The sequence below is a fragment of the Durio zibethinus genome, chromosome 2 (genome assembly GCF_047325235.1).
Source record: "Durio zibethinus cultivar Kanyao isolate XHJ-2024 chromosome 2, ASM4732523v1, whole genome shotgun sequence".
NCBI classification, from domain to species: domain Eukaryota; kingdom Viridiplantae; phylum Streptophyta; class Magnoliopsida; order Malvales; family Malvaceae; genus Durio; species Durio zibethinus.
In genome coordinates, this window is record NC_143163.1 from 8,487,134 (window position 1) to 8,496,063 (window position 8,930).

At 34.3% G+C, this 8,930-nt stretch overlaps 1 protein-coding gene and 1 long non-coding RNA gene across 2 annotated transcripts; one reads left to right on the forward strand and one right to left on the reverse strand.

Annotated features, from left to right (window-relative positions):
* Positions 1-444: 444 nt before the first annotated feature.
* On the reverse strand, positions 445-2,741 carry LOC111308401 (sugar transport protein 10-like). Its single transcript, XM_022906722.2, has 4 exons — positions 2,398-2,741; positions 1,967-2,292; positions 1,244-1,873; positions 445-1,132 (listed from the first exon to the last, which is right to left on the reverse strand). The coding sequence occupies exons 1-4, from the start codon at positions 2,528-2,530 to the stop codon at positions 671-673; spliced, it is 1,551 nt and encodes a 516-aa protein (XP_022762457.2). The 5' UTR covers positions 2,531-2,741; the 3' UTR covers positions 445-670.
* A 4,696-nt stretch (positions 2,742-7,437) lies between these two features.
* LOC149519954 (uncharacterized) lies at positions 7,438-8,422 on the forward strand. Its single transcript, XR_016330735.1, has 3 exons — positions 7,438-7,856; positions 7,978-8,058; positions 8,122-8,422. It is a non-coding gene; the product is annotated as an uncharacterized LOC149519954 (long non-coding RNA).
* Positions 8,423-8,930: the final 508 nt, after the last annotated feature.

Sequence of the window (8,930 nt, forward strand, 5' to 3'; positions counted from 1 at the left end):
GGGTAGTCGTAGTTGCTCCATTTTCATTGAATCAGAACTATATATACAAGGATTCTATGTACATTATGTCTAGAGGTGTAGATTTTGATCTGATAATTTCGGATATAATTCGAAAATGATATTAAAAAATATAAAAAAATACAATTTAAAATTTTAAAAAAATCAAAATATATGGTATATACTTGGGACGCCAAAATGAAAGTGACATAATAATTTTTTATATTTTACAGGAATTGTCAAACACGTATTGCATGCCAACCTCTTTCTTTTGATGGCTAGGATCTGAGGCAGTGAGACTTAGGGTTGTCGCTACTGTTTGGTGCTGGGTTATGGTTGGGATTACGAGACAAAAGTATTGAACAACGAAATAAGCTGGTTTTTCTTTTCTTTTTTTTTTTTGTTTATCTTAACATTCTTCTTTACTCGAGTGTGCGTGTGTTTGTGCGCCAAAAACTTACTAGAACATTTAATTGAGGAGCACGATTATCTGGTCAGAAGATGGATCGTTTCCAGAAAGATTGAAAGTATGGTAAAAGTTCTGGCATATCATATTAAAGGTAATAATCGGTACAAAGCTTTTGCATTTTGTCATTCTGCTATTTCTCCTTGTTTTTTATACCAGAACCTTAACGTAAACTATTTGTTAAAGTCCATTTGTTGGATCTTGCTTTCAAGCATCCCTTTGCTCAACTTTGCGGTTCTTACCAATGACAGCCTCATCTGGGATGTACTTTCCCCAGAACCAGTGTTGCTTCCATACTTTGTTCATCTCTTCAATTGGGACGTTCTTTGTCTCAGGCAAGAAGAAGTGAATGAAGATAGTCATGATTATAACAAAGCCAGCGAAGAAAAAGAAGAGGCCAAACTTCATGTGGCAAAGCATGGCGAGGAAAACTTGAGCAATGATAAAAGTGAAGATCATGTTTACTGCAACGTTGATGGCTTGTCCAGCTGATCGGATCTCTAGAGGACAGATCTCACTGGGTACCAACCATCCCAGTGGTCCCCAAGACCATGCGAATGCTGCAACATATGCACAGATCAAGAACAAAAGCAAATTGGCATCGGCCCTTGTCAAGTCACCATCGCCATTGATACCAAACTTCACGGCAACCATGATTCCTACTGCGATCTGTAGCAAAATAGAGAGAAAAAAAAAAGTCACATTGTCAAAAAAATGGTAGAAGTTAGAATTGAGAGAGGAGTCTTGAGGAGTTTATATGATGATAAAAGGATTAATTACCTGGCTAATAATCATTTGTACGCCACCTTCAAGGAACAAAATCCTTCTTCCGAACCTATCAACTGAATAGATGGAAACAACTGTGGCAACGACATTCACAGTGCCAGAGATAACCGCAGACATGAGTGACGCGTCATCACCAAAACCTAATGTCTTGAAGAGAACAGGTGCATAAAACATGATGACATTAATGCCGGTAAGCTGTTGGAAGAATGGAATGAGAATGCAGAGGACAAGTTGAGGCCTGTATCTTGGTTGGAGAATGTTCCTCCATGAGTGATCCACCTTCTTGGCAGCTTCACTGGCATCAATAAGGTCTTGAAACTCAGCATCAACGTGTTGGGTGCCGCGAATTTTTTGCAACATTTTTCTTGCCTTGTCGGTATGGCCTCTCTCAAGAATAGAATTGGGAGTGTCCGGTAGAATGAATGATCCGACGGTCATCACTATGGCAGGAACGGCTGCAAGAGCTAGAGAAACTCTCCATCCCCATCCGCCCTCGATCTTTACCGTGCCGTAGTTAATAAGGCCTGCGACTAGAATTCCAATTGTAATGGCCATTTGGAAAGCAATGTTCAAAGCTCCTCTAATCCTCGCAGGTGCCATTTCGGATAAGTAGACTGGAACAGACTTTGGTAGATAAACAAGTCATGCAACTGTAAGTATTTTGAGATAGAAAAGAGGACAAAATAAAGGAGTACCCAGCAAAGCAAGAACTTTCACCTGATTAGCAAACCCAACGCCCACACCAAGCAACAAACGGCCAATGATTAGAAGTGCAACGTTCATGGCAATGCCATTTAAGATTGAACCAATGAGAAAAGCAAGGCCTCCAATGAACATGGAAATTTTTCGGCCAAAGATCCTTGTTACTACTGAGGCAAAGAAGGAAGCGATCAAAGCAGCAAGGTAGAGGGAAGAGGTGAACAGAGTGAGCAGCTCGCTATCGAATTTGCAATACTCGCTTTCGTGTTTGGCTCCATCACTCTGTTTTTCTAAAACAGATGGGAAGAACTTCTTCAGAAACGGCTCCATTGATGTCACCCCTCCTGCAGAGATTCCAAAAAAAAAAAAAAAACCAATATTTCAGAATCTTGGAAAACATAAAATGATAGTATAACAAGACAAGAACAGGCAATCTTAGTCGTCTGAACCTGAGATTCCAAGGTCATAACCGAATAGGAGACCACCAGTGGCAGCAATCAGACAAGTACACACCACAAAGGTCGTGACACGACCTTCATAGCCGAACCCTCCACCTTGAGCAACAAATCCTCCTCCTGCCATCTCTCAATCAACTACTGTAACTCGCTTTGGCCTTTATATAATTAAGTGAAAGGAATGTAAATAAGGAGCTAGTTTTTTCCCTTTACTGTATGGTGATTTACTGAGGATTTTTTTGGTGTGCTTTTGAATCTTTCGAAGGAATTTGCCTGCACAAGTCCCGCATACCACCGAATAAAGGAAAGGAATAAAACGCTCTGACTACCCTATGCTTGATCCTGGATGAAAAGCTTGGCTTTATATATGTGCTCAACTCCTGCTTGGATCCTAAAAACTTGTTCAATTCTAACAACATTGTTGCAAAAATAGGATATATATATATATATATATTTTATCATTAGCTATCTTTTCTATCTTTTGTTAAATCCAAACCTTTGAAAATTTCCATATATAGACTCCTAACATTGCGATTACCACTGGCTTCTGTGTAATCTCTTTCCATTCTCCTCATTTTTTTTTTCTGCAATTGAAATCCGTGTCCATAAAATCTACCAATTTTAACGGTTTGACCACTATATTTATGGCTAAAAGGTTGAGATAATTGTTCTTATTATCCTTTTTCTTTGGTTTTTTTTTTTTCATTTTCTTCTAAAATTGTAAGATTTTAGTCCAGATAATTCTAGCCGGTGATAATAAGATCATTTTTTGACTAAACAAGGAAATTTTAAACTTTGGTCTAAGTGGAGCAAATCCAAATCCTGTAAGATTTTTTATCCAGTTGTACCCTTTTTTTTTTGGCCAAATTACAATTGTACTTTAGTTGACTTACGTTCCATGTATATATCATTTCCATACATTTATCAATTAGCTTTAATTCACGATTCATATGTAAAGGCATAGGTGATAAACGGATGGATTTATATTGGATCATTTTATGTTCGGATCATACTTATATTATATATATATATATATATCTTAATATAAAAGTTATCGCCTATTTGTGATGAAGGAGACAGCATAGCAATGTAAACAAAAAAAAATGGCGTAATTTTGGATAATTTTTGTCTCTTTATAGAAAACTTCCCAGAAGCTTATCGATCTATTTCATAATTGAAAAAACCAAGATTAAAGTTTTTAAATCTCTCAAGTCAAACAGTAAAAAAAATAAAAAAGAAATAGGAGGCAAAGTTAAAGAGAATGATGATAAGGAATGTGAGATGACGTAAAGGGGAGGAAGGGAGGGAGAGTCGAGCAGGGCCATAGAGCTGAGCTCAGCAACTGTATTTTACTTTGGGTCTGGCTCCTCTTTCGATTTTTAAATCAACTTTTCCAATCCTTATTTGTTTCTCTGATTTGAGGCTGTGAAGAACGATGCCTGTCTCGAGATACCCAAAGTCAGCTTTCCTCTCTTCCTTTCTTTTGTTTGTTAACTTCTCATCCTTCTAAATATATTATAGATATTGGGTTGTTCCTTTAAGATCATGCTTTTCTTTTTTCGGTTTTAAACAATGTTGGAAGCTTCTGTTGCGGTTTTGGTCTTATGTATTTTTTATTCTTCTCAGTTAATCAAGACTCTGTTTGGTTACTCAGAAAATGTGCTTAAAAGGGGAAGAAAAAAACTTGAAAATTTTATTTCTTTTTGGAATTTCATGCACAAGTTCTCGCATTTACTACTTTGAAAGCAAAAGTCTTTTATTCATTTTTTTTAATATTTTGTCTTGGATCTAAAGGGCGTTTGGAGATCAAAATCTCATGCATGCATTCATTTTCTTTGTTTGTACTTATTTACTGTTTCAATATCATTGTAGAAATAAGCCTTCCCAATGGGTTTCTTGGGAAATCTGGAGGAGAAGCACATTTTTTCATAAGTAGAAATATCGATGATGAAATGAATGAGGAGAATTTGAGTGAAGATGATACTACTATTGAGAAAATGTTAGTTAATTTTAGCATCATGTCCATTATCTTTATCGAATTGCTTATGAGTTTGTTACTATAAAATTCTCAACGATGATTACACTATGTTTCCCAAGGGAAGATTACTCTAAAAGATCAGTAGTCTAGCCTAGTTGCTTTCTTTCCAGCCACTTCCTCAGATTTTGGATCCCTCTCAGGTTTGTCGATCTTTCCAATTTCTTATCCTGTTGAAGGATTTCTGTCTTATCTTATGAATCATTTTCCCCTCAACATGGAGCTTACCTTATGTCAGTTCAATCTTCTCATGAACCTAAACACCTATTTGTTTTTAAATGTTCTCTTGCCCTTAGGCAATTTCACAAACTCAAATATATGGTTCTCATGCAAGGATTTTCTCTATTCCATCAAACACGGTAACATATATTTGTTCAATTTTAATTTTTTTTTATTTTTTGTTTGGTTCCTGAAAAATGGAATGTGAATAGAAAGAGTTTCATATTTTTTCTATTTTCTCTTTTTGGGTTTAGGTTTTTATCCCTACTTCTTTATTCCTCCCATTCCCTACCCTATTGTCAGCTTGAACACATACTTGACAATGTAGAGAATCTTAGGAAAGTTCTTCACGGTGATCGAATTAAAAACTCTCCTTATGTGATGAATTTGAACTCCAAGATGATTTTTTTTTGTCTTTTGGTTTTCAATGATTGATAGGATTATTTGTTTACAGTTTCTAATGAGAGAACCACAAATGTGCAATATTGTATGTCGTAAAATTGTTGATAAGAAAACTGCAAAGGCATTCAATAATTGATTTCTTATTGTTGTTGTCTAATGCAGGTTGACTTTATGAAGATGCCATTTCTTGACAACAACTTTGATGTAATTTATGCAATCGAAGCTACCTGCTATGCACTAGATGCTGTATGTCAATTTAAAATTTTTCCATCTCAATCATTATTTTCATCTCGACTGGAATGGATTAAGAAGTTTTTATCATATATTGAATTGTTTTGGTTTGATTTGATTTGATTGTTATTTCTGTTTTGTAGTATGGATGCTACAAAGAGATTTACAAAGTACTAAAGCTTGGTTAGTGTTTTGCTACGTATGATTGGTGCATTGCTACGTATGATTGGTGCATGACTGATTCTTGTGATCCACATAACTAAGAACATTAGAAAATTAAGGTGAGAATCTAAAGTGCATTAAAATGATCCTTGGTTTATTACGTATCCATTAGTTGTTCTTACATGAAAGTTTTACTTATACAAACAGAAATTGAGATCAATAATGGTCTTCCAAACATAGGTTGACTAGACAGTGCCTAGATACTCTAAAAAAGGCTGGTTTTGAGGTGAATATTTACTTCTTTCCCCCGTTCTTCCCTTTTTTCTTTTTAATTGGAAATGGAATATGACCAGTGACTATTTTCATTTTGTCTTTTAGGTCATATGAAAGAAAGATCTTGCTGTTGACTCCCTTGTCCCTTAGTACCTACCTTTAGATAAAAATCACTTCTTATTGAATAGCTTCTGTTTAACAACTATCGAATGCTTCATCACTAAAATTATGGTAAAAACTTCCAAAAACTTCTCCATTCTCATGATACTCTTTATGAAAAAAAAGATGTTCTTAGATGAGATATTTATTTTAAGTTCATAAGTGTTTACCTCTAATTTTTCCCTGTCATAGTTCAAAGCTCTAGAATTTGTGGGATTTGCTCTACATGGAAGTCAAAGGGTTCAAGATTTTTGGATAAAGTTGCATAACGGTTAGTTGAAGGTGGCAGGTTAGTTAAGTAGTATTTCTCCATGATTTATACGGCATGTTAGTTTACTCTTAATTTCGATATCTGTCTTACCTATCCTGGCTCTCTCCTCTGTCTTAATGTTTAGATCCGTAGACCTATCATTAGACATTGACTTAAGGAGTCAAAATTAATTTTTTTTGTTTAGGTGTGATTGATCACCTAAAGAATCTATCCTTTCAAGGAATACCTAAGCTTAACTGAGGGTCCCTAAAAGAATATGTTCGGATCTATTAACCATAAGAGGGTTCGGGAGTTCAGTTATGAGTGAGAAAGATTATAGTACCTTCACAACGCCCATCAAAAGATGGTACCAGCTTAATTTCGTATTATTCAATAAGCCTTAAAAATTATCAAGTAATTAATTATTAAAAATTATTCTTAATTAACTCCAATACTTTTGACAAAAAATTAAGAAAAATTTTCTTACCTCAAAAGTATGCAATGAAACTATTGTTTCTCTTACAGAGGTTTTATCGTCGAATTATTTAACATAAAAAAAATCCAAGAAAAAAAAGAATAATTCTTAACCTTTCATGGGGATCTCTTTTTTTTTTTTTTTTACTTTATAAAAAATTAATGCTTTTATACAAGAAAAATTGATACTTTCAACTTTTTCTCAAAAATACCTTTTTTTTTAATTTTTTTATTTTCAAGAAAAATTGATACTTTCAACTTTTCCTTAAAATATTTTTTGAATAATTTTATTTTCAAGAAAAATTGATACTATCAACTTTTTTCTTAAAAATATTTTTTTTTAAAGAAAAATTTGTACTTCCAACTCTTCCTTAGAAATTTTTTTTAAAAAGATTTTATTTTCAAGAAAAATTGATACTTTTAACTTTTTCTCAAAAATATTTTTTTGAAATTTAAAATAATTTTTTAAAAAAATTTTATTTTCAAAAAAAATTGATACTTTCAACTTTTTTTCAAAAATAATTTTTTGAAAAATTTTTTTTATTCATTTATCCCTTTTTACTCATTCAAAAAAAATAACAAATAATGACAAAAATGACAAAAATGAACAAAGAATAACTAAAATAATTCGCGGCGTGGCTCCAAAAAATCACCACGGCTCGACTTGGAGCTCAAATGGTGTGAAGCTGGACTGGAACAAAAGATCGGGCTAAGCGGCTGGGTCAAATCGCTCAATGTTTGACGTGCGGATCCTTAAAACGGGTCAAAGGGAACCCGATTTCCTTAGCCAAAATGACACCATTTTATTGATCCTATAAAAGCCTACTCTTAAGCTTTTCTTTTCATTTTATCATTTTCTCTCTCTACAATTTTCGTTCTGTCTTTCTTTCTCTAGGGACAAAAAAAACTGATCGAAAACTTTAAAGGTTTTCATATTCTTGCACCAGATGCCGTCGTGATCCACCATCGGTGCCGTCGTACTCCGCCACCGTTTGACGACTGATCAAGCCAAAATTCTACCCATCATTACTTTTTGTTCTCCTCGTCTCAAATATGAGCTTGTTTTTTTGTAAATCACTTATTAAAGGCGTAAATCTGGCGTTCAAGTTACGATTTTTTTTCTATTTCAGGCACTTTCACCGTCGGATCTTCCCCAACTTTCAGTATGTAATTTTTTTCGTCAAGCTCCATGTCTTCACCGTCAGGATTTCCCAGAAGTCGTATCGATCATCGTCTATTGCCACCAGGGTAGGTTTCGGGTTTCCCCTTTTATTTTTTATTTTTTCTATTTTTGATCTCTTTTAGTTTCTGACTTGGCTTTGTTTATTTTCTAAATTTGTGTTTGGGCGACTGACTGATGGTGGACCAGAAACTGATGGTGGTAAGTTGATGGTCGATGGATGGGGATAGTGTTGAAGATAGCTGAATACAAAGTCTGTTAACTAGAAATGTGAGTTTTCTAACCTATGTTCTGTGGTCTGCTTGTGATTACATTCTGAGAATTAATTTACAGGGGATTGGGTTATGGCCGACAATGGTATAAGGCTTTTGAATCTGCGCTTTGGATGAAGATAAGGTCAAGCACCTGGTTTTTGAAAGTGATGGCTTGATGAATTGGCACTGATGCTGCCAGATTGGGATTTCTCTTATTTGTTAATGAAATTGTTTCTGTTTATTATGTGATTTTTGGTAGCTGAAATAGGAATTAGAATTATTACCTTCATAGTTTCCTACTACTCGAACATTATAGCTCATCTGTATGGTTTCTCCCTGTTTGAACGTTACTGTACAAATGGGACTGTGGATTTTACCTCTGTGTGTTTGTGCTGCTGGTGATAGTGGCCGTTAATGGTGGGGTTCAAAACGAGTAGGGTCTATACTGGTAATGGAGACGATATTGAGTTTCAAGGCTAGGCTGTTTCGACGTGGATTGCCAATGATAGAAGGATAACAATGTGGAAATGGCAGCAAAATTGGCTTGATGGGAACTGGTGGTGCTGCGTATTTTTGCTTTTTTTTCTGTGATCTTTCCATAATCTTCGTACTCTTGTTCCCGTTCCCATTTATGTGAATCGCAATGATATATAAAACTATGCTTATAGAATTTCAGTTCAATTCTAATTAGCATCCAAAACTAAATAATAGCATCTAATTATGTTTTTTGATAACAATCATCACCAAGCTTAATCTTAATTTTTCAGCTTTTTTTTTTAATCAGAAAATGAAAAAAGAAAAAAAAATAAACAATAGATAGATCATAAAATAAAAAAATAATAAATACGAAATAAAAATCTAAAATAAAAATAAATAAAAATTCATACA

What these genes read in the sequence shown, in the direction of transcription:
- LOC111308401 (XM_022906722.2), bottom strand. Translation starts at nt 2,530, where the DNA reads ATGGCAGGAGGAGGATTTGTTGCTCAAGGTGGAGGGTTCGGCTATGAA. An exon ending in GCGTTGGGTTTGCTAATCAG is followed by an intron (nt 1,874 to 1,966) that starts GTGAAAGTTCTT and finishes TATCTACCAAAG; the next exon opens with TCTGTTCCAGTCTACTTATC. An exon ending in TACAAATGATTATTAGCCAG is followed by an intron (nt 1,133 to 1,243) that starts GTAATTAATCCT and finishes ATTTTGCTACAG; the next exon opens with ATCGCAGTAGGAATCATGGT.